The sequence below is a fragment of the Prosopis cineraria genome, unplaced genomic scaffold (genome assembly GCF_029017545.1).
Source record: "Prosopis cineraria cultivar Desert tree isolate PC_DT_omini unplaced genomic scaffold, ASM2901754v1 PC6, whole genome shotgun sequence".
NCBI lineage: Eukaryota > Viridiplantae > Streptophyta > Magnoliopsida > Fabales > Fabaceae > Prosopis > Prosopis cineraria.
Genome location: NW_026555337.1, coordinates 42,013,400 through 42,039,476, shown reverse-complemented (window position 1 = coordinate 42,039,476; position 26,077 = coordinate 42,013,400). Strand labels below are relative to the sequence as shown.

Here is a 26,077-nt window from a genome sequence, read left to right as displayed (position 1 = left end):
TGCATAACTTAGCATATTTTTCATCAATCTTCTTAACAAATCTTTGAGGAAAAGGTAAAAGAAGAACAAATAGTGGCTTTGATTTCACCTCTTTCTCTATTTGCAATGCACTTTCTTTCTTCCTCTTCCAACCTTATATGTGAACTTCTTCTTTGTTGTCATTCTTCCTTTGAGTAAATTTTTCACCACTCTTGACATCATGAGATAACTCTTGACTTTATCCTTCATTTTCAACATCCATCAGTTCACTTTCTCCTTTCTTTTTAATAATTTGAAGTTTTGATGGGCTATCTACTAGCTCTTTTTCATTCTTTATCTTGATAACTTTGCATTCTTTATAGGTCTCTTGCCTTCTTGTCTTGGATTTTGAATTGTGTCATTGGGTAAGCCACCTTATCTCAAGGCATTTACAGTAGTAGCTAACTGGCCAATTGAGTTTCTATATTTTTGAGAGATGAGTCAAACCTTGCATTAATGTTCACTTGCTCCTGAATTATTCTTTATGTGTGCAGTCATTAATTTGGCTAACATATCCTTTAAATCAACTTTAGGCTTTGGCTAGGAATAAATTGCCTTTCAAATTGAGAGAATTCTAGTAGTTGAATTGGCTTTGTATTAAAAGTTGATGCCTTCTTGAGTGATGAGCCATCTTTCCAAGAGAAATTAGGATTATGACGCCAGCCGACATTGTAAGTGTTTGAGTAGGGATTGATTTGATTGTTACCATAAAATGCAACTTTATGATGTTATCTATGTTAATATCTAGGCCTGAACAACTGAGAAATGATATCAATGTATATTTGGCTCCTTTAATAGAGGATTTAAACCTAATGTGGGATACCAGTGTGGAGGTTTATAATAGGTATAGGAAAAAAATTTTCAATTAGAAAGCTATGTTAAAAGAAAGTTTCAATTTTAAAGATATGTTATTGGGCACCATTAATGAGTTCCCTGCTTATGGCAATCTCTCAAAAAATAACATTAAAGGACATGGTGCATGTCCTATATGTGAAAAGGACACTCATTCAATAAGGTTATATCACTGTAAAAAAAACATGTTTACATGGGACACCATAGATTCTTACCTTCGACATATCACTGAAGGAAATGAAGAAAAGCTTTCAATGGTGACTCTAAAGAAGGCAAACAGCCTAGGCCATTACAGGCATGATTGTGTTTAAAAAGGTGTTAAAGCCTTGACAACCATTTTGGTAAACCTTTTGTAAAAAATGTTGAAACAAGTGGTCGGAAAAAATTAATTTTTTTATCTACCATATTAGAAGTCCTTACATGTAAGATCTTTTTTTTATATGATGCATATTGAAAAAAAATTTTGTGACAATATGATTGAGACATTGCTCCAGTTTTTAGAAAAAAGTAAGGATAGTGTAAAGTCAAGGTTAGATTTGATCTCCATAGGAATAAGAGAAGAATTGGCTCTAGTGGAGAAAGGAAATCATACCTATCTACCACCAGTAGCTTACACTCTATCTAAGCATAGAAAAAAATCTTTTGTTGAGTTTCTTCATAGTGTTAAAGTGCTAGAGGGATACTCTTCGAATGTGAAGAACCTTATGTCAATGAAATATTTGAAGTTACAAGGTCTTAAATCTTATGATTGTCATGTCCTCATATAAAATTTCTTATCGATTGGTATTTGATCAATTTTGCCCAAAAAAGTGCAATGCACGATCACTAATCTATGCTTGTTCTTCTGAATGATTTGTAATAAAGTGGTTGACCTTACAAATTTGTCAACCTTGCAAAGGCAAGTTGTTTTGACCTTGTGTGAACTTAAAATGTATTTCCTACCTTCATTCTTTGATATTATGGTTAAGTTAACTGTTTACTTAGTCAAGGAAGTTCAAATGTGTGGCCCAGCCTATTTAAGATGGATATACCCAATTGAGCATTACATGAAAATTTTAAAAGGCTATGTAAAAAATAGATATTGACCTATTGTTGAATGGTACATATTTAAAGAAGCAGCTGAATTGTGTATAGATTATTTATCTAACATTGATGCTATAGGGATTCTAAAGTCTTACAATGATGGAGGAAGATCAAGGAAAGGAGTAATCAAAAAAAAAAAGTTATTAGCATTTTAGTAGCTAAATGTGAACAAGCTCACCTATATGTTCTATAAAATACTAAAGAAGTAAAGCCATTTGTTGAAGAACACAAGATATTTTCATTGACATGTTTGGTGTTAGAAATGTGAATTTTGTAACAAAAGAACACAATTGACACTTTGTAAAGTGGTTTAAAAGTCTCATCCTTAAGGAGTTGAGGAAGAATTAATGTTTTTGAAAAATTGAGATAGTTGGCCAAAGGACTGAGTTTGCAAGTTTTATATTACACTGGTTATGTGATCAATGGTTACACTTTCTATACCAAAAAACAAAATGATTAAAGCACAATGTAGAATAGTGGAGTAACACTTATTGTTGGCAATTTACATATATCTAGTTCAAAAGATACCAACCTTGTCTATGTAGAAAGGTCATACTTTAGTGTCATTGAACATATATGGGAGTTAGATTACTTTATGTTTAGGGTGCCTGTCTTTAGATATAGGTGGGTTAACAATTATAGTAGACTTCAGATTGATAATTTTGGATTTATTCAAGTGAATTTATATAAAGTTGGATATAGAGATGATCCTTTCATTTTAGCTTCGCAAGCTCAACAAGTATTCTTTATTCCTAATCCTGTAAAAAAGAATTGGTTTATTGTACTTTTACCAAACAAAATACATGAAGATGATGATCAAGATCAAGGTAATAAAGATGTGAATATTGAAGATGATCTTTTTTACGGGACAATACAATCTTTTGATAATGATTTAATTGAAGAGAAGCACTTGTACATGAGAGATGATCATATAGATGGGATGTAGGTCGACCTATGAAGTTCTAAATCAAAACAAAAAAAATAAAAAAGTAATTTAATTTCTCATGTTACTTGGTTTTTTTCATTTTTCTTATTATGTATGTGTTGATGTATTGATTTCAACTTGCAAGAAAATGAGTTCAAACAATGATAAGCCTCATACTAGTTTAAATGATGATGGTCTTCATCCAGTAAAGGAAAAAATGTTTTGAGATGTTCATCATGGTAAAATTGTGATGGCCAAATTGATTAGAAATAGAAGCATGGAAATAAAACCACGAATTGGATGGAATATCAAGGGTTAGCCAATAAAACCAAATGAAGAAAAATTAATCAATTATACTAGGGTTGTGACTCAAGATCATGTGCCTATTACATTTACAAATTGGTGAAAAGTTCCAAATGAATACAAGAGATTCATATGGGAACAAGTTGAGGTAAAAAAAAATAAGTCATTAATATTTTATCTTTTTGATTATTTTTTCCTATGCTTATAATGATTTAAATTTTTTTCTTTCTTTCATACAGTCTTGTTTTGAACTTGACGAGACTCATAGAACATATGTCCTTAACAAAGTCGTAGTTCTTCTTAAAAAATTTCATGCAGATATTTGCATGTGGTATTTAATAGATAAAATTAATACATCATTGAACACCTACCTGACGTTTATGATGGGATCATATCTCAAGAAGATTGGGATGAATGTGTTCTTGCGCAACAATAAAAGAATTTAAGATAAATAATTTCAAATTTTATGAATTAAATCTAATTTTACTCAAATAAAATTAATATGAATTCAATTTGCATTTGAACAGGTGAAAAGCAAGTGCTATTGTCAACTAACGGAAAGCCAAAAATATCGCTTCAAAAAGGTCAAAAAGGATACATATTCATTGAACAAGATAAAATACATACCTTATATTTAATAATTATTACATGCATCTATTGCATATGTTGGAGTGATTTATGAATTCAATTAATTATTTCAATATGTTTATCAAAAAAGACAATTTAAATTGTGAACAACTTACATGACATGAAGTATGAGTTGAAGGACAACTAAATTCAAAAGGTAAAATTGAAGATGATGGTGTAAGGCAAGTTTAGCAGACTTGTGTACATATTAGTACTTAATTCATGTTTAAAATTTTATTTAGATGATTTAATTTTATATATAATATGTTATGATCATTATATAACAGCAAACTTTGTCACAAGAAAGGCCAAAAGAAGCACAATAATTTAATCGTGAAGACATCCTTAACAAAGTATTAAACGTTCTAGAAGTCCCTGGTTGTGTCAGAAGGGTTGGTTTTAGTATTACCCAAACCACTTATTTTGGGGGTTGAAGATGCTTAAACAAGAGCGTTATTGCTGAGTTAAAAGAGAAAATAAATGCATTTCGACAACAAATGCTAGAATAGTATTTGTGTGAATAGCATTATGAAGAACAATATCATCAATTATAAGAACAAAATAAGAAATTATTTGAACAAATGAATGCTATAATCCACCAGGGCCTAGTGAGAGTTCCGATATGTGAAAGCCCTAGTTTGAGAGATAACTGCACTTCTGTGTCAAACCATCTTGCTCTCCCTGTGGTATTTTTTTTATAGATAACTTTTAAGGTTATTATCATGTTTATAATATAAATTGCTAAATATTTTATTTGTTCCTAGGGAGAATCAAAATGTAAATTATACACAGAAATTTCCTTTAAAAATGCAGTTGCTGTGAGTACTGTTTACAATTTTGTTGAAGATAATTTACATATGATTTTGTTACACCTTGGCATATTGCAAGTATCTGTGGACATCTGCACTAATGTTGTGATGCCAAGTTACCAATACCTCTTAATGAGAATATTGTATTGGTTAAAGATGTAGATGTGACTTTTGTTGTGTGGCCTTTATATCTCATTGAGTTATTTGACAAAGTAATTATATAATTCACACTTATAATTTGCTAGATGTAATTATAATTACATGACTTAATTATTTGATTTTTACAGACTCAATAAAAATTAAAGAATAAGAGAATAATTAAAGTGCATGGTAATATCTTCAAGAATTCTAATACTATGCATAAGCAAAAAAGTGTATCTCATGGAGCTTAAAAAATGAGAAAGGCCAATAATTGTTGTGAAGCCCTTCAAACTCTTTTGCCAAAGCTTACTACTAATGGCCAAACAATTAAAATAAAATTTGAAGAAAAAATATATTGTAAAGATAGTTAAGAATATCTTGATAAAAATACCATCATGGAAATACTTAATTAAGAATGGGCGAGTGCTTGGTGTTATGAACACTTAGATAAGGTACATGTTTCATAACATTCTTTGATATTAATTATTTTTATCACCTATTGTGATTGGTTTTCACACAATTTTCTGTAGTTTATTAAGGTATTTGTATATCTCTTTTTTTGAAAGACAAGGAGAAAAAGAATATATTTGCATTTATTAGTTCTCATGATATTAGTCATGGGTCGACATTGAGTTCATTTGAACAAGTAAATCTTGCAAAAGAAATGTTCATAGAAAAATCAAAAGTTGGACAAAATATGTTATTCTTAATACCTTACAATACGAGAAAATTATTTTTTTAGTTATTTCTTTTTTTATGTACTAGATATCTCAATATTATCAAGACATAACCAAAGTTTAAATTTTTCAGAAAACATTAGATTTTGACTATTATCAATCTTGTGGCTGTTCTTTTGCCTTTAATTTATTATCTAGATCATCTATTTAGAGGTATGCCAACAGATCAGTCTAATATATTGAGGTTATTTAATAAGTAAGTATTTATATTTAAAAGAATTATTTTACGTGTGTGTGCGCGCGTGTAAATTATTATTGATTAATTTTTCTTTGTTTTGGTAAGGTATTGAATAGTTTTTGAGGTCACAAAGAACTATCCTTTTCTAGAAATAAAGACTTTTCTAAAAATTATCAATGAACAAAAATTATGGTATATTTATACTTAAAAGAATTTATCAAATTATTGAAAATAAATTTATTTCATTCATAAATTTACATTACCTTTTGGTTATTTTTTTAGTGCCCTTTCCAACCAAATGACAACAATTTTGGGTACTATATTATGAAATTTATAAAGGAAATGATCACTCATGGTCAATCTTTTGTTTCATTTGAGGTATGAAAATTTAATTTAATTTGGGTTTGATTATGTTTAGATGTTTATAAATGACCTCCTGTTTTAATATATTTTGTAGTACTATCAAGATACAAAATGCTTGGAATATAATGACGAACAAATTTATGATCTAATTGAAGAATGGTTTTTCATTTTTGGATTTCTTGGCCAAAGGGTAATTGATAAATAATTATGTAAATTGAAAATTGTTGAAATTTTTCATTACATGTCTTCACTTATTTGGAGAACTTAGATATATTAATGTACTTATAAACTGAATAGTTTGTTGTATGCTAAGAAATGGTGTAAATTTTTATTGTTTATAAACTGCTGGATTGGTTCATGTTTATTGCTGGATCTTTTGTAAAAGTGAAAATTTTGGGTATACAAAATTTTGAAAAATTATTCTAAAAAAATACATTAGGTGGCATCTATGCAATGAACAAATGCTACCTAATGTATTTTTTTTAAATAATTTTTCAAAATTTCAATGAACAAACACCACCTAATTGTATTTTAAAATTTTTTAAAAAAAACTACATAGGTGACATTACTTCTCTAAAGAAAAGCCACCTCTCTAAAAAAAAAAAATTAAATAGGTGATGTTTCTGCTTCCCAAAAACACCACCTATGTGTTATAAATTGAAAAAAAAAATTAAGAGGTGGCGTTTCCAAACTAATGAAATGCCACCTCTTTTGACATTAATTTTTTTAAAAAAAAAATTGAAGTAGCACTTCATTGGTTAGAAACACCACCTCTCTTACTTTTTAAAAAAATATAACTTCAAAAAAGTGGCATTTGTCAAACGAAAAGCTATCGTTTTAATATTGTGACATTTCATTAATTGATAAAATGTCACTTGAAACCTCTAATAGCATTGAATTTTATAATATTTTATAAATGTTACATAACTAAAATTTCAAACTTGCCAAAGCCTTTTTCTGTAGTAGTGAAAATAAATGTTGTCTCCAAGTTCATTTTCTAAAAGTCTCACGCACTCTGTGAAATCCTCCTTTCCACCCTCTTGCTCTTCTCCCTTGCTAGCCCACATCTTCCTACCACAATCAGCTATCACACATTTATATCATATAGCAGAATATTGAAGTCATCCTGATGGATCCCAGAGAGGAAGCTGACCTTTTTGTCAAAGAAATCAATCCAGAATCTTGCTTTAATTTGGCTCGGTTGTGAGCATCATCAAAGAGAAGGCAGGTATCTGTGCTTCCAACCTCATCAATATATTGAAGGATGACAAGGCATTCGCAGATGGGCTTTCCGTTTTGAATGATACTGGAACTTTCTTGTGAATGGGTTTGATCTGAGAAGCAAGTCGCTCTTGTTTTGATTCTCGAATACATCTTCTTCTTTGTACTGAATTTAATTCACTCTCATGATATAAGGACAGGTCCACAATCCCAAGAGCATTACTTGTTCCATTTTTGCAGAGTAATGTCTTGGATTTCTGTCTTGTATAAATAATACAAAATAATCCGGCTAGTTTCGAGGAAGCTAGGGATTCTTTTTCAAAAAATAAATAAATAAATAAAAAGCTTGTGGAATGAGTCTTTGACAAAACTTCTTATCTAGAACATTCTCCAAATATTTATTTATTATTATGTATACATATCAGTCTTATTAAGAGATATTATTTGATGTTATTATATAATTAAATCATTATTGGATTGTCTATTTCTTCGTATTATGATGTATTCTTCAGCTTAGTAATAAACAGAAAGAATTATAAATAAAATAAATTCAAACAATACACAAATAAATAAAATACAAAGAATTATAAATAAAATATAATTCAAACAATCACTTCTAAAAAATTAAAAAACTAATATTTATTTCAAAATTAATTTCATATAGGGATATTCTCCCATATCCCTTCTTAGTGATCACTTCTTGTTGCATGTTATTACCTTCAAATCATTTCAAAAATATAAATTCCTAACTAACCTAAGATTTTAAGTGATTTAGGGAAAAAGAATAAAGTTAAAAAAATTTCAGTAGGGTCTTCCCTGCAAATAGGACATTCCAAGACCTTTAAAAAATTTACAAGACAAAATTCATAATTTTATTTAAATAAATAATCACATGCAATAACTTAAGGTCTTATAAAGCCACTATTAACAGCACTCTTAGCAACAATCAATATTAATAACAATTAAAATTGAAGAAATTTAGGGAAAAGAATGAAGCTGAAAAAATTTTAACAGTTTCCCATAAAAATTAAACTTTCAAAACATTTTAAATACAAAAAACACTCAATTTTACACATAAATAATGTCAACTACGATAACAATTTGATCACATGTAGTACTCCTCAACGAACAATTATATAATAACTAATTAAAATTAACTAACTAAAATATTCATTAAAAATTAAAATAAACTAAACTATATTAATTATAAATAGATTTAAAATAAAAAGAAAAGACATACCTATGGAAGAACCCACGACTGTGGCCGAGAGGGGAGGGGAGGAGGAGGAGGAGGAGAAGGAGGGAGGGGGGGAGGGGGAAGGGGGCACTGAGGAAGAGGGGGAAGGAGGGGGAGGGGGACATGACAAAAAAGGAAGGGAAGGTGAGGGGAGGAGGACACAATGGAGGAGGAAAAAGAGAAACAATCACAAGGCCAATTCTAAAATGTGGAAGACAAAAGGAGTTTACAAATTTGAAATTACTTTTAACATTGGGTACCAAATTTTTTTTAAAAAAATTAAATATCACTTTTAACATTGGGTGGACTGTCCACCCAATGTTAAAAGTGATATTTAATTTTTTTAAATAAATTTTAAAACCTTTTAACGTTGGATGGAGGGTGGACTATCCACTCAATTTTAAAAATTTTTTAAAAATTAAAAAAATTACTTTTAACATCAAGTGGACAGTCCACCTGATGTTGAATAGCCGTTTTTAAAAAAATTTAAAAAAAAAAAAAGCTTTTAACATCAAGTGCAAGACCCCTATTGCAAATGGTAACTATATTTAAAAAATAAATTTTAATAAAAATACTTATCAACATTAGTTGTATGTAAACCCCAATGTTAAGAGTATGAAACAACATCAATTCCCTTTGAACTTGATATTGAAAGTCAAGCAAACACTCATTTAATAACATAAATGACACCAGTTCACTTTTAACATCATTTACTTGTGAATTGATATTAAAAATAGTCTTTTAAACTCATATTTTGCACTAGTGATGGTAACTATTTCCCGGTTTTCCAAAAAAAAATAAATAAATGAGATCATGATTTTTTAAAAAGATGATATCTTTTCAACTCATTCTTATTAAATATCTTATATAAATATCATAATAATACATATTTTTAAAAAGATAATAAATGAAGTTAAGATTAAGATATAGTTGGATATGTAGACAATATCATATATTATAGTTCAAAGGGAGTGAATACTAGGACTCAACTTTCACGCACCTAATTCATATTAATGCATAATATTCTTTAATTTTAATAAAGATAAATATCCCTGAAACTTGCAGCGGATTGCAAGCAATATGTTGCCTTTAATTATTTTAAGGTTTCATTTTATTAGGTTAATATGCTATGGAAAGGTATGTCATGATAATTTATGCCTATTCATACATAGAAGTAGAAAACTATTATCTTAGTAATGACATTAATATCTTATTTAAAATCAACTGGAGTACAAATATCATGAGAATACGAAATATATCTTTTTGTGAATTGAGTTGAAAATGAAAATTGTGAGGAAGTATTTTATGTTGTGCATATATTGTCAAAATCTGGTATCAGAGAAAGCTAAGCCAAATGGGGCGGTAACTCTCACTTAAGGCAAATTGGTGTCATTATGAATCAAAATCCACAAATGATGGAACATTTTTTGAGGCAACGCAATTGGTCACTCAATCTTCCATTAACGATGCTCAGTGATCCCACTGCTTGACTGATCTCCACATTTTTCTCTTCTCTACATACAAACACCAATTTCATGTAAAAAGACACTCTCCATATATAATTCTTAATATACATTTTTCTAAAACATTTATTTATTAAAGTTCCTGCTGTGATATTATTCCCTAATTAACAAACTTCATTGATAATAATTTGAGATTTTAAAAATATAACGACCACAGATGAAACATTTATTAGAAACATTTGTTTTTGGAATTTCTACTTTTGTGCCTTACTTTAAAAAAAAAGGGGGGGGGGGGTGGGTGGCCTCACCTTTTTAAAAGAGCGGAATGGGACCTATTTATTTGGACGGAAAACTCTGAATTAAATTCCCAAGCCGGACTAACATAAATTGACCAATCGATGCCCTCTTATTGTATCCATCGAAACGTCCGAAACCATCACTCGCTCCTTAGCACATGCAATATTACCCTCTGATGGAGACCCCCATTCATGGAAGTGTGCAGGTATCAATTATATTCTTAGCATTTTTCCAAATAATAATAATAATAATAATAATAATAATAATAATAATAATAATAATAATAATAATCTTTTTCCAATACTTAGCTAAATTTTTAAATGTTAATAAGTTATTAAGTTATTAACTTAATAATCTTTTTCCTATGATTTTATTTATAAATCATGTCATTAAGTTATTATCAAAAATTTTTCTTTTTACCTTAAGTAAATGTTGATGAAAGAAATTATATTATTAAATTAAAATATATGTATTTAATAGGAATAAAATTAAAAGTGATTTATAAATAGAATCGGAGAAAGTAATATTGGCTAATAAATGAATCAATTATAATTTGGGAGGTAGGGAGGGAGAACAAAGTAAGGGCCTTTACGTATCAACTAGAATGAACGCATGGCATAACACGGTGGACCGATTCTAGCAAACATGACACATGCTGATGTGTCCCTCTTTTGGAGATATTTGTATGCTGTAATTGAAAACGAGTCCCATGAAGCTTCACGGATCCACTTAGTTATATATGCAATGAACATAGCCTAGTGGTGTATAGAGGTGAGTATATGGAAGCTAAGGCAGATATATATTAATAATGAGTTAGTATACACGTTAAAGGCGAAGCAATTGCCCGGAAAATCAGAGAAGACGACGATGTTGGCGATCAACCTCCGAAAGGCCAAGCGTATGTCCTAAAGGTTTTGAATCCTTAATGGTACAGAGAAGTATTTTTGAGAGAAGTGGAAGTGAAGTATAAAAGTATGTTTGCTACATAGATAAAAATGAGATAAAAATTTTATTTAATATTATATTCATATTTTAAAAAGAGAAAAATATCGCTGAAAAAGCCCCTTAGAAGAACCAGTGCATGAAGACTGCCCTGAAAAAAATCACTATTGGAGAACAAAAAAAGTCCATTGTCCAAGAAGAAAAACTGAGGAAGATAATTACAATATTCAATCAGCATAGAATTCAAACATAAAATAAGATCAGTTTCATAAAATTAGATCGGAAAATAATGGAATATGTTCAAACGCATAACCACAACATTGAAGATGAAGAGATCTACAACTCAAATATGCAATTATGCAAATATTGGTTCCATTATACCATCGATTTTGACAAAAATAGAAGCACTAGCAAGCATTAGGTCCTAAAATCTATTCACAATCTAGTGCGATTTAGGTATTGGTCCCTAAACACAAAACGATGGTGGAGTCAAAAAGCACCCATATTGTTTTGTAGCGGTGGTCGAGTAATTTGCAAGCATACGGCTTTCATCGAGTTGGGGTGATCAAGACTAGGAGTTATGGCGATGACAGTGCCAATAATGTATCCCCGTTCTTCACGACACTGCTTGATTGAAGAACCCATCATTGCTTCCCTTGCTCGTTGAAGTATATTGCAAAAGATCTAGAGATTGATGGCCTCCCCAAGAAATGTTTGAATTGTTGTCATTACTGCTGGAAAATGTTTGAACCACCATTTCCAGTTGGGCTCTCATGTTTTAACAAAGTATCATCCTCATCTCCTTTCAGATAATGTACAAGCATTAATTTATACCGACAATTGGTTAAATGGTTTTTTGTCGTTTTGTGTTAATTTTTATATTTTGTCTTCTAATACATACATACATATATACATATCTACATACAAACATTTCATTAATAATAATAAAATTTGGTTAATATTTAGTATAGGTGATGATGATGAAGTTGCTGAGATAATTGACATTAAATCTCCACCTTCATCTTCAACAAGTAGACTTACATTTGAGAGATTTAATATTTTATTTTTAGATGATAAGGAGGAGGATTTAGATTTATATTGATGAAGATTTTAATTTTCATCTTAAATTTAGAATTTTAAATTTTTGTTGAATTTCATATGAGACTTTGATTTATTTTTATATTAAATTTTAGAATATTCTGCTTAAATTAAAATATTATTTTTTTTTTGGAGAAAGAGGGCTTAAAGGCCAGGCTTTAGAATTAAGTTAAATTATAAATAATCAGCTTTAAGGTGTGAGCCCTTAAGGTCAAGGGCGAATCCACATATAACTTGAGGGCCCCCCAACTTCTTCCAATTTATTATGCACAAGGGAGTAGATTATCATGGCTATAGAGTCCCCCCCCCCCTCCTAATAAAAGAAACTCCATACAACCATGCACATACACATATGCATGCATAAATACATCTATATATCTTATTTTGTTAGCACATTAATTAGATATTCTTTCATTTATAAAACATTTTTAAAAGTTTTACTTGGTTAAAAATATAAGATATTAGGTAACTTTAATAATTTTTTTGACTATACACTTTCTTTATTTATTATTTAGAATTTTAATTATTATTATTATTAAGGTATTTATATAAGACATTTAACGAGGACACAATCAAAAAGATAGGGAAAATACAATCATCGATTCCTATAGTTTCATCAAATTTTATTTTTAGTCCTTATATTTTTTTTAAATATTATTAGTCTCTATAATTTTGGTAAGATTGTATTATGTTTGTACCTCAGGTACCTATAAGCTATAGTTTTAGTGTTTTGAGCGTTTTTAATCCCTATAAGAACTAAAAATACTAGAAAAATCTACATGAATTAAAAGTAAAATCTAATAAAATTATAAGTATCAATGATTATGTTTTTCCAAAAAGATATATAAATTTTTAAACCACTGTCTTCCACTAACATCTCTTATAAATCGTGAAATAGTTATTGATACCCTATATTATGAATTGGAGTTAGAGAATACAAATAAATTTTTAAAAAAATATTTATTTATTTTCATTATTTAAATTGCATATATTATTAGTTATTAATATTTAAACACATGATTTTACTTTAACTATTTTAAATTTTAATTTGCTTATACTTATTTATAATTATCTTATGACTTCTCCAGTTAATAAGATTATCTTTAAAAAAATTAAAAGATATAAATAAAAAAATATTATTTTTATAAATTTGGCCCCCTCCATTCATATGATGGTTTCGCTCTTGCTTAAAAAGCCCGCCCTTATTCCCATCTCATCTCTGGTAAACTTTATTTACTTTTTATTACTGTTGCAACAAACATAAAATTGAATCATCGATCATATTTTTTTCATTATTTATATAAGTGATACTCCCTCCGGTCCTATTTATAAGTTATTTCTACCAACCTCATCAATACCAATACAATAAAAGTACAAGGAATAAAAGTAAAATTTCAAACATGTCCCTATATAACAAATCTAAAAAGTAATGTCCTATTACTTTTTCTCTCTCATGAAGGGTAATTTTTGGAAATGCTTTTCAAATATTACATAAAAAGACACACCATGATTTATAAATGAGACCAAATGAACCTTCTAAAATGGGACTTATAAATAGGACCGGAGAAGTATTACTTAAATACACGGTTTTTTCTGGATACATGAAACATAGTTATTAGTCTATAGTCTACCAATAATTATATCTTTCCTAGTTTATACTGGCACAAAATGAATTGATATTCAATTACTGTGAAAATTTTGAGGCAGTGAATTAAGTAGGATTCAAGTTGTTGAAAAGGGAGAAAAAAAAATTGAGGTATGAATATTACTTTTTTTTGTATCCGTAAAATTGCATGCTACAATATTAATTGTGTAATATATTAACATTGAAATAATAATTTCTCCATACAGTTGACCATAGTCAAGTGGCTTTTGGGTTTGCGTCATCACTCACTGTCTTGCTTAAAGGCTGCATCTCTTCATGCATGGATCACAGTCAAAATCCCTTGAATTAAAGGATTTTGGATTATCTATTGGAAAAATTGAGATTTAAAAAAAAACTCCACCAAATTTGAGATTGCTAAGAAGGACTTTGGAAATTTGATGAAAGACTTGGTCTTGCAGTGTCAATAAGTTAAATAAGCAAAAGACTTAAACGCCCTTGATCAAAACCTTTCCCTCTCAACTCTCCCTTTCCTCTCTCGCTCAACTCCCATGAGAATTTTGGCATTGTTCAGCCACAACTCTAATTTTGATGTCGATGACGGTTAGTTGTGGTTTTGATGTCAATAGCAACAAGGGAAAGTAAAGCGAGTTCTTTGTTTTGAAGATGATGTAAGAGGGAGTGAAGAAGGTTCAAATCGTAGGGATTTTTCTACTATCACATTCTTCATGGTTACATTCTCCATCCCATTCTTTTCCCTTAACATTAGAGTTGAGACCACTGAAATCGTCGTCTTTATGGTCTGATACTTCTTAATTTGTTCTTCATCCACAAACAATCACATACATTCACCTTCAACACATGGAAATTGATTCTTCTAATTCATTCTCTTTTGAATATTTTTCTTACTTTGATTCATATGCAAAGCAAGGAGTACAGCAAAACATGTGAATCAAGCTTCTGTTTAGGCATGTACATTCACGCTTATATTCATCGATTTTATTTTCTTCTTTTGTTTGATTTTTGGTGTTTAAGCTTAAATTGATTTTAATTACTGCATCTCTAAATGATAATAGGGCCTCCATTATTAAGATATGGCAAGCATTATGGGCTTCTGTACAATGGATGTCTTGGGGAAGCTCCTTGTGATGACCTTGATGCTTGTTTTATCAAACACGATCAATGTATTCAAGGCAAAAATAGTACATTTCACATTCAATCCATGAACATGAATAATGGCCTTTTGTAAAATTTCTCAAATTTTTTGTTGCTCAGGTAAAGCTTTGAGACTTCTTAATTCTAATATGATGTTTATGCATGCAAGATATATGGCATGATTTCATCAATGAGCCTTTGGCCACATCATTAGTGAAACTTTGTGGTTGTTATTACAAGCAGAGAATAATAGCATAATACAGTATTTGGTAGTTAACTATTTTCTTTATTTCCTTCTTCTGTCTAAATTAATAGAAAATTATCATTAATGTTGATCAATAATACACTTGCCAGTCTTTAAAAAGTATCTTCCTATTATTTGCACTTGTTTATGTTAGTTTAAGAAAAACTATATAATCAATGGATATGGTTATGTTATGAAAGGTAGTTATTTCGTTGAATTCTTGTCATGAAATAGTTCATTAATTAGTTCCAAAATATGTGTAGATTCTTTTTACAATAACCTACCAATAAAGTGTATAATTTCTCATGTTGATGCTCATGCTCTTAATATCATTCTATTAAATTGAGGTAATTTAGACTCTATCTCTTTAGTATGGCTCTGGATGTTTGTGTTATTTGTCATCACAATTTAAAGATAAGTAATTATCTTTTGTACTTTTAAGTTCCAATAGAGATTTGAATTAGATGTTTTGGCATCTTTGATGATTGATGAGCATTGGCTTTGTTCAGATGGATTGAATATTTATACTGCAATTGTGCTTACAGCATTTTTGAGAAATGAAGTGCTTAGATACTATCATTTCCCTATTTTTTAAACCAGTTGAAGTAAATTAGTCATATGATGTATAATTTTGAGGCTTGAGGAAGAATCTTCTTCATCCGTTGTACTTTCCTTTATTTGTGATGCAAAAGAAAAAAAAAGGCGTTGATGGAAAATCTCACTCCTAGAGAAAAATTAAAGACAATGAAATAATCACAAGCACTTTCAAATTTTTCAAATCTAACAATCATCTTTAACAATTGCATTTAAACATGAATCAATGTTTAACATAGTTTAATTGGTAATTTCATTCCCCTACCTTTTCAATGGGATTGAGTTGATTTTTTCATCTGCACTAGGTTTCATCAGCTAGCCTATTTAAGGGTTGTCTAGAGGATTTAATAACGACTAAAATGCTAGTCTAAATATAATTGAGCTTCTTGCTAGAATTTTGGATTGATTACTTGGTAATTTTCATTCATAAAACATACTTGTGATATGACAAATACGATATTTACCACTTGATTTGCTACATACTAAAAGTGCCTTCTTATATTTTGACATTGATTTATGTAGATATTTGGCATCAACAAAATGGCATCTAGTTTGAATTTTGGGTTATCCAAATGCTGGAGAAGGAGAAGGCTAGGATGAATAGATTATAAGTATTGTTAGGATGTGACATTTGTAAATGTTTATGTTCATGAAATTGTTTCCATTTGCAAAGCATACATGATTAGGTGTATGCATATTTCAAGATATAGAAATTCACTTTTTGTCACTCTTATTGTACGAATTACATGATACGATAAATGAATATTCAGAATTTAAATAAATAGGATTGACAATGTAAATAAATAGAATTTATTAGATATAATTCATTGCTTTATAATTTATGAGATGTACAAAAGAGAACATTTATGATCATTGGTCTTCACTAAGTTGCAAGGGTTCCCATTGAAGAAGAATGGCTTGTTGGTGTTCAATCATTTTTCTTGATGCTTTAAATTAGTGTGATTACACTTTACATATAACAATAGTTACCGTTGGTGTTTTCTTGAAAGATTTGAAAAATTTTCAACATTTTCATTTACGCTTTCAAAATAAACTTATTCAATGTAAATAAGATGTAAAAAGCTTGTATTAATTCAATGTTAATAAACATATTCATCAATTCATAGCTTGTATTAGTCTCCAATATTTTTCCATGCTTAATCTTCTAAGAATATATATTTTTTAGAATATCCATAGATATTTTCATGAAAAATGAGAAAATTTTCTAAATAACCATATGCATTTTCAGAATATCCATTGGTATTTTCATGAAAAATGAGGAAATTTTTAGAATAACTATTGTGTTTTCAAAATATCCATATGCATTTTTAGAACATTCATAGGTGTTTTCATGAAAAATGAGAAAATTTTCAAAATAACCATTTTCATTTTTAGAATATATATATGTGTTTTCAAAATATTCATAGGTGTTTTCATGAAAAATGAGAAAATTTTCAAAATAACCCTTTGTGTTTTTAGAATATCCATATGCATTTTCAGAATATCAATAGGTGTTTTTATGAAAAATGAGTAAATTTTCAAAATAACCATTTTGGAAGATAATTGTATCCCATTGAAGATGTCTGTATATAGGAAAGACTAATTGCATATCCTTCAAGATATACACCCATAAAATGGCCATTTTAGGACAATCCATTGCATATGACAATTGATTACTTGCATATATGAAAGACTTATGCACATAAGGGGAGCCTATTACATATATGGAAGACTTTATGCACGTGCATGGATGCATTCTCATTCAACAGAAGATGATTGCATTCCATTGAAGATGGGTGCATATAAGGGAAAACTAATTGCATATCCTTGATATCATTTGCACCCATAATAAAGTGAACATTTAAGGAAGATTGTTGCATATGGTGGCTAATTACTTGCATATATGGAAGACTTTTGCACATGAGTTGTAACATCTTCAATTTTAAATCAAATTAATTAAGCCTGAATTAGGTTAAATTGAGTTTAATAGAGAGGTGTGTGGCCAGGGTGGCTTAACGAGCGTGTTTGGTTGTAGTTTTAGCCCTAAAAATAGTTCTAAAGGAGAATCGAGTCTACCGAGAATGAAAAGAGGGAGAAATTTGAAGGGTAAGGTTTTATGCCATGTGTTACTACGCATGTGTCCTAACATGCCTGGAGGGATACTCTCTATGCCATCCATCATAATACATTGTGCATATGCCATAGTATATGGACACTTTTCTGCTGTAATAAAATTGTGAAACTGATGCAACAGAAGAGAGAAACAAAGAAGAGGCAAAGAAAAATGGAAAGAGCAGTGCTAGGGCTTGTGGAAATTAACTTTTGGGAGTACTTTGGAGCTATACAACATTAAAGATAAGCTTCCTACACTCAAATCTTTCCACCTTCTTCCATGTTCTTAGTAGTAGAAGTTGGGGTTTGGTTGATAATGATGATTTTGGTCCATTGAGGCTATAGGTCTTAACCCATTGACTTAAAGAGAGTTAATAGGAGTAGATTGAGCAAATGAAACTTGATATTTATGCGTTTATGTTGATTGGTGGTTGAGAGATAATAAATACGCAAAATTCCCATAAATATGTTAGTTGGGAACAATGTGGTCCCATTAATGGACATTTAAGAGCTCAATATATTAATAAGGGTTAAAGGAAACTAAGAAATCTTATGGGTATTTTTATACGAGTAGAGAATGAATCTTAAGCGTGAAGTAATGTTAAGTTAATAGTGAAAATTAGCTCAACTATGAAAATTGATGAATCATATTGTGAATGCTTGTAGAGCAACTTTGTTGGCACCATTCAAGCTTCTTGAAAGCTGTAGAAGTGAGTAACTAAGGGGTGAAACTTTTGACTTCTCAAAAGTTTGAGATAACTGAGAAATTCTATCTTGTGCTGTTGTGTGTTAATTAGTTTATTGAGTTATATTTGATAATTGAATTGTGTGAGATTAATTGAAATGCAAATGTGACATGATTGTTTGAAAAACTCACTATAAGGTGATTAGCTAATGTATTTCAATGATTTTGAAATTTCAAAGTTCAATGATTTAGGATTTGTGAGGTGTAATGATTTTATAAGTATGGAGTTTAATGATGTGTTTAATTTAGAGTTTAATGATGTGAATTGTGATAGGGTACAACGATTATGCATTATAAAGCTCAATGACTATTTGAAAATGTAAAGTTTAATGAGATTGGTAATGGAGTTCAATGATTTGATTGTGTATAATATGAAATTATCATGTATGTGATTGAGCACAATGATGTAATGATGCACACTTGAATTGTGCATATTTGTGCATTGTATGATCTTAAGAGGTAGGAGTTCACCTAGATAGAGAAGTAGAGATTTAAATCCATGTGGTAAGGCACCTATCCGAGTTGATGGCTTTCTTGAATTGTTTATATACATATTGTCTCACTTGTTCAACGAGAAACTATCCCACTAGTTCAATAAAGGACTCAAACCTAGCTAGCTATCCACTAATTCAATGAGAAAGCTAGATTAGGGAGTATGACACCCCATAGTGTGAGAAAATGGGCGAAACCATGTTTCATAAGTGTGTTAGGAAAACATTGGCTCGGTAACTCCTCACAAATATTTAGGCTTGGGAAGTCCTAAAGTATAAACTATCCCAGTGTGCTATAGCCCACAATTTTATATTAGAGGAATAAGGAAGATATAAGAAAGGTGTGATCATGTATATAGTAAAGAAGGTACATCATTGTTATATTGTGCCCCCGGTGAAATAAACAGTAAAAGCCTTGTCCTTTGAGAAAGGCCATCAATTTGAATTGTATACCTTACGCATGTATTAATTGTGATTGAGAAACATGGATATATACTTTGAAAACATGATATATAACTTGATATTGATCATTATCATATGTGTATGTTATGCTAGAGATGAAAAAGATGAACTATACTTGTGAATATGTTCATGCTTGAACTTGTTTATTAAATTGCCACTTGCATTTAAAATAATTGACAATTAGTATAAGTTAGTTGGACCTTAGTTACTGAGTGGTTGTACTCACCCTATTATCTTCAATATTATAGGAAATAGCTCAAGAGGGTCAGGCAGAGAAAAATAGCCAAAGGCATAGGATTGTGATCCTATTAGTAGGCCTCTATATTTTTTAGCATTTATGTGTATATGATTTTTAAAATTGCTAACTAGGAATTATCCATTTTGTGTCTTACTTACATTATGTGTTTTCTGAGTTGTAAGTGTATTTTAAGCCCTAGGGAGTGTGTTTGTGAAATGTAAAATCATTATAGGGCTAAAATATTAGTACAAATAAGAATCAAGTATGATATGTGAATATTATGGACTATTTAATGAAATGAGTTATTTTAGCTCCCTTTTTTATTTTTGAGAATAAATGGGTTGAGTATTGAAAATGTAATTTGTAAGTGTTTTACATGACGTGATGGGTTGTACAGGTTAGTTTTTGGTCTATTGTATGTGGTCTAATTGGTGTATATGGCTCTTGGCTTTTGGCAAATGATTTAGACAATTAGTTTTGTAGAAGATGTTAAAAAGTATAAGTTTTGAAAAGAGTGTCTACATTTTCAATGTCTAATAATTTTGTTGCGAAATCCAAGCTATTAGCTAGGACTTGAAAAGAGCTTTTTATAAACACATAGTTCATATCAATCGAATATCGGATGGAGGTTTAGGGCACATCAGAAGTTGCCCCAAAAGCTGTCAATTTGATAGCAAAAATCTATTGTCATGGAATGTGCAATGCGTGCGGCATATGGCGTCATGAGCCGTAGCGCATGGCACAAAGGCAAACGAGCCGCGGCGCATGCCCTTAAAAATTACAAAATTGTATTATTTTATGATTCCTAAGAAAATGCATTACTCCTGAACGTGATCTCATGCTTTCGTATAGTTATAAACTCTAATTTGGGAATTTCAAAATTTTTTGAAATGGATTTTGTTTTGAAAACTTGAGACACTACTTTTATAGCTTATTTGCAAATTTAGTGTTTCGTCATTTACCTTAACCCATCTCTTTAACTATAGAGATTTGGGTTAATCATGGATTAGAGAAGGAGGATATTACATGAGGGAAGCCTACTAAATATATGGAAGACCTTTTGCATATATGTGGATGCATTCTCATTCAATGAAAGATGATAGCATTCCATTGAAGATGGTTGCATATAAAGAAAGACTAATTGCATATCATTGATATCATTTTCGCCTATAACAAAATGAACATTTAAGGAAAATTGTTGCATCTGATGACTAATTACTTTCATATATAGGAGAATTTTACACATAAAGGGAGCTTACTACATATATGGAAGACCTTCTACATATGCAAATATAAGGAAGAAAATTGTATTTCATTGCAGATCAGTCTCATATCTTAGAAGACAGGTTGTATATGCTTTTAAAAGTATCCATAAGGGAAATTAGTAAGATATATTCAAATATGAGTAAGTGATATTCAAATATGTAGAAAAAATTGCATTTTATTGAAAATCAATCACATATCGTGGAGACAAGTTGCATATGCTTTCAAAAGTATCTATAAGAGAAATTAGTAAGAGATATTCGAATATGCATAAGTGATATTCAAACATATGGAAGAAAATTGCATTTCTTTGAAGATCAGTCACATATTATGGAAAAAAGATTGCATATGCTTCGTTGAAGATGATTTGCACATATCATGGAAGAAACATTGCATATGACATATTGATACCTAAGGACCTCATGCTTCAAGGCTTAATAAATTGACACCGAAGGACCTTATTTCACATATTGACACCAAAGGACCTTCTGTTGCATATTGACATTTAATTATTGACAATCAAGGACCTGTGATGTATGTCAAGGAATTTGTGCAACATATTGACAACGAAGAACCTTGTTTAATGTTTGTTTTTTTAATCATTTAGGGTATTTTTTTTATTTAATATTCATCAATTATTGATAGCAAAGGACCTTTTTTTAAAAAAAACAATCCCAAGTCCTTCTTAGCAATTAGATTTTTGGTGAAGTTTTTTTTTATCAATTTTTCTTTATTTATTTGGTGCACTTCCTTATAGAAATATATTATGTATACTTTTTATGCAAAATAAAAGAGAGATACATATCAAAGAGCATTAGGCTTGTTATATGCACATGTTAAACATTATATATTAATTATCAAGTTCATGTAGTCAAGAATGGGAGATATATAGTAAGTACACTTTTTATTATCCCTTTGCTTGTTTAAAAAAAAAGTAACTGAATAGAAATTTTGCTCATATTAAAAATAGGGACCAGTAATTTTTTCAAGGAGGGATAAAGAGCTTTCATAGAGTCAGTACTAGGGTGTGCATTTTACCCGTTGACTTGCATACCCATTGGCTCAACCCATACACATTCAATTAGAAAAAAAAACGGATATGAGGGGGTAGTTACCCATATATGAATAAACAGGTGGGTAACAGGTAAGGCCACGGGTGGCCCATACCAGCCTGTTTATACTGTTTTTTTATTTTTTTAGTCTCCTAATTTTGAAAACACTAGCCCAGAATTCATATATATATATATATATATATATGAAAAAGAAGACAATAGCCTAAAAATTCAGAAACAAAAATGATAAAAACCCAGACCCAAGAAGGCAAGAACTTCATTCTTCAAAAAAGAAAAAGCATCCCTGCGTGGTTGCATTTGCCAACTTGCTGCTCGTGAGATTTGGATCTACAATTCTAGCTTCTGTATTGCATCTGTGTGAGTGATTGAGTGCATACCCTAAGTCCTGACGACTCTATTCATTCTGTCGTTTGCAATCATACTTCGCCAGTTGACCTTGTCCTTCAACCTTTCCCCTATTCGCCTAAGTCACAAAAGAGCTCCACTCGTTCTGCTGTTCGCAGTTGCAATTCACTAATTCGCCCTGTTCTTCAACTTCTTCCTTGGTCGCCTAAGTCATGTAAGAGCTTTTAGCTTCATTATTGATCGACCTTTACCTTCAACTTCATCAAAACATCAAATCGGTTAGTACAAGAAGCCAAGAACTTTAATTTTAGCTTCCTCTTGTTATCTCTCATTATCAATATTCGTGACTTCGTGTATTTTATTTTATTTTATTTTTTTGTGATTTTTACATGATCTTGAAGTTCTAATGACTTATTATAAGTAAATTCTGATTTTGTGAAACACCTAAAATAAGTTCCCTTTTACCATATTCGGATGATATATTGGTCATCCTATTCTTCAACTTCCCCCTGCCCTTGGTCACTTTGTAAACAAGTCACCTATACCCGCCCATATCCACTTACACCCATTTAAAAATAAGTGCAAACAAGTATATGCTGGTATGGGTAGGTGGCCACCCGTATACCCATAACGAGCAAGTTATGGGTACAGCCACAGGTGGCCCTTATCCACCCACTTACACCACTCACTACCTCTAAGATAACATTTTTGATTTCTTGGCTCGAGCAAATTAAAGCTCCACACCTTTCAAGATTCCTATTATTTTAACCAATGCGTTCAAATCCATCTCTTGTTAAAGGCAGGATCAAAAATTGTTTTCGCCACAAGTATGTTCTATGTGCACTTTTATTTTATTATTAAATAAATATTATGTTATCACTGAATAAAAATTTCGGATAGGCTATTGTGAAGAGATGGCTAACAAGAATAAAAAATGTCAATAATTATGAAAACGCTGAGCCTTCACAAGCCTTTGTATTGTATTAATCGCAATGAGCAGTCATGGGCTACTTTTGGCATGCTTTGTCTATTTGTGGGCCTGCTTTGTCTCTTTTCATTATGGCAATGTCTTGGGCCGGACTTCATTGATATCTATTATTTGAAACCACGAGGTGTTCCAAATTGTGCTTTTAAGGTGAATGCGTGGGATTTCACTTACACCAGACAAAGGAATATGTTTAAATAAAATAGTTACTGATAGATCTAAGCTTTCAATAGTTATCTTCTAATCCAGTTTTAGACTCATCAAGGAGTTTTAAATTTTGTGATTTTAATTATACGCTTGTTAACCCTTATTATTATTATATCTGAAGATGTTGCAATCAATTGTGGTTTCATGAAAGAGGCATTGTGACATATATTATACAAACCATCAAATATATTCAACCATGTTTTGGAAAGGAAAGTTGGCCAAAAAAAATTGTTTTGGAAAGCAAAAAACACCACACGTTTGCGCAGAATCTTTGAGATTAAAAATGGTAGCATCGAATTCATTCCTCCCACTTTGCATCTCTATACGCCTCTTAACTCTGAAGTATCTTTGGTGGACTTCTTAGTGGCAGCACAACAAGAAGATGAAGAAGATAATGAAAGCGACAAAAATTAAATGAATAAGAGCAGATTTGTTTTTTGTTTTCAAAAAATGTCTTTTATTTTTAAAAATTTAAAATTCATTTGCATAAATGTTTTGAATTTAATTGTCTTATTTGATTTTATTTTGTTTTTTAAAAACAAAAAATAGAAACATCTTCAAGCTATTTTTGTTTTATTATTTTTTTATTTTTAAAATAAATTATATTTGATTATTTAAAATTACAATTATCATGACTAACTACTATCATAAGTCACCACTATTAACTACTAATGATCGTGATGACAGCCAATTTTTTAATTTTAAACCTGTTATTAAATCAACATAATTAAAAAAAATCATTTTGTTTTGTTTTGTAAAATAGCTTTTTAAAAATAGTTATGAAAACTGTTTTACAAAACAACTTTTAAAAACAAAATAAAAAATGAGAACCAAACAGACTCTAAAGTTATATTGTTACCCTTCCTAATTATATTGTTCTTGTAGGACAAAGTAAACATCAACATTGAATATGAACAAGAGAATCTGATAAATCTTCAAACAAGAGGCAAGGAAATTGATCATTACACCAATGATCAATACAGTGAGGCATTTGACCGTATGATCTTCTTGTCATTGCATCAAATTTAGATATATAATGCAAGTTGGCCCCAAAGAAAGAAAAACGCAAACATGTTTGAGAATAACCAAATAACCTAAGAGCAATTGCCTGGTTATGAAAGGAAACATATAAATTAAGTATATCAACTTCGAAGGTTTGGATTCCAATTTCAGGTGGGGATGACGGATATATTTGGATAGATAGTAGGGATGGGAATTATTCTGTCAAATGTGAGTACAGGGTGGCGTTGAAGAACCTGAAATTTGGACTGATTAAAGATCCGAGTAACTCTTATAAGTCTTCTGGTAAATTGTGGGATGCTATTTGGAGTATTAAGTTGCCTCCTAAAGTTGCTCACTTCTTATGGAGGGCAGTTAGTGGAGCTTTAGCTACAAAAGAGGTTCTTTTTAAGAAAAAAATGTACAAGTTGTCCTGTATGTTTATTGTGTAATGATCATGTTGAAACTGTTGAGCATCTATTATTTTGTTGCCCATGGGTGAAGCAAGTTTGGCTTGGCTCTCCTTTATCTTTGACGGTTGGTAAATGGAATGTTACAAGATCTGATAATTGGCTGGAATCTTGGTTTTTGTCTTATAAAAGATCTAATGATTATGCGGCTGCTACTTTTGCTGCACTTTGTTGGTCAATTTGGAAATCTAGAATTAGCTTTGTTTTTGAACATGTGGATATTAATGTGGATTGGTGCTTGTGCAAGGCTTTGAGTATGGTAGAAGAGTGGTAGCAGTGATGCACACAAATATGCAATGAATTCCGCAACTGTATGGTTTGTAAAATAATAGGTGATAAACCAAAGTCGATCCTATAGGTAATCAAGTTAATTGATAATTAAGTAATAAATTTTTCATTTTTATTTAAGTCAAGCAAAATAAAATTTAGATTTGATTTTGCAAAATAAGAAATTGAAGATATACAAATGCACTAAAATTTAAGTTCCAACAACCACAAATAATCAAGGCAACCTAGGGTGACTAATTCTTTCTTCAATTCATAGAGTATGTAATTATCCAAATAAATTCACTTAATATTAATTTGTTAATCTAGAGTATTAATAGGAATAATTATCTTTTGATTAATTACACCCCTCTCTTGAATTAATATGTTATTCCTAACACAAATATCCAAGAGGCAAAAAGACACAAACTCACTTTAATGTGATTATATTGATCCAATAGATATATCTTATCTTATTGGGAAATTAGAAATAATTCTAATACTACATTATTCAATCTAATAGTCTAATTTAG

The 26,077-nt window shown here is 30.2% G+C and overlaps 1 protein-coding gene across 1 annotated transcript; it reads right to left on the bottom strand.

The window, feature by feature from the left end:
- Nucleotides 1–6,971: 6,971 nt before the first annotated feature.
- On the bottom strand, nucleotides 6,972–8,545 carry LOC129314189 (glutathione S-transferase U19-like). Its single transcript, XM_054957552.1, has 3 exons — nucleotides 8,498–8,545; nucleotides 7,190–7,423; nucleotides 6,972–7,107 (listed from the first exon to the last, which is right to left on the bottom strand). The coding sequence occupies exons 2-3, from the start codon at nucleotides 7,408–7,410 to the stop codon at nucleotides 6,972–6,974; spliced, it is 357 nt and encodes a 118-aa protein (XP_054813527.1). The 5' UTR covers nucleotides 7,411–7,423; nucleotides 8,498–8,545.
- Nucleotides 8,546–26,077: the final 17,532 nt, after the last annotated feature.

Bases quoted from the DNA above. Each gene is read 5' to 3' on its own strand.
- LOC129314189 (XM_054957552.1), bottom strand. From the start codon at position 7,410: ATGTATTCGAGAATCAAAACAAGAGCGACTTGCTTCTCAGATCAAACC. The intron at 7,108-7,189 runs GTCAGCTTCCTC...TGATTGTGGTAG, and splicing joins TTGATTTCTTTGACAAAAAG to GAAGATGTGGGCTAGCAAGG.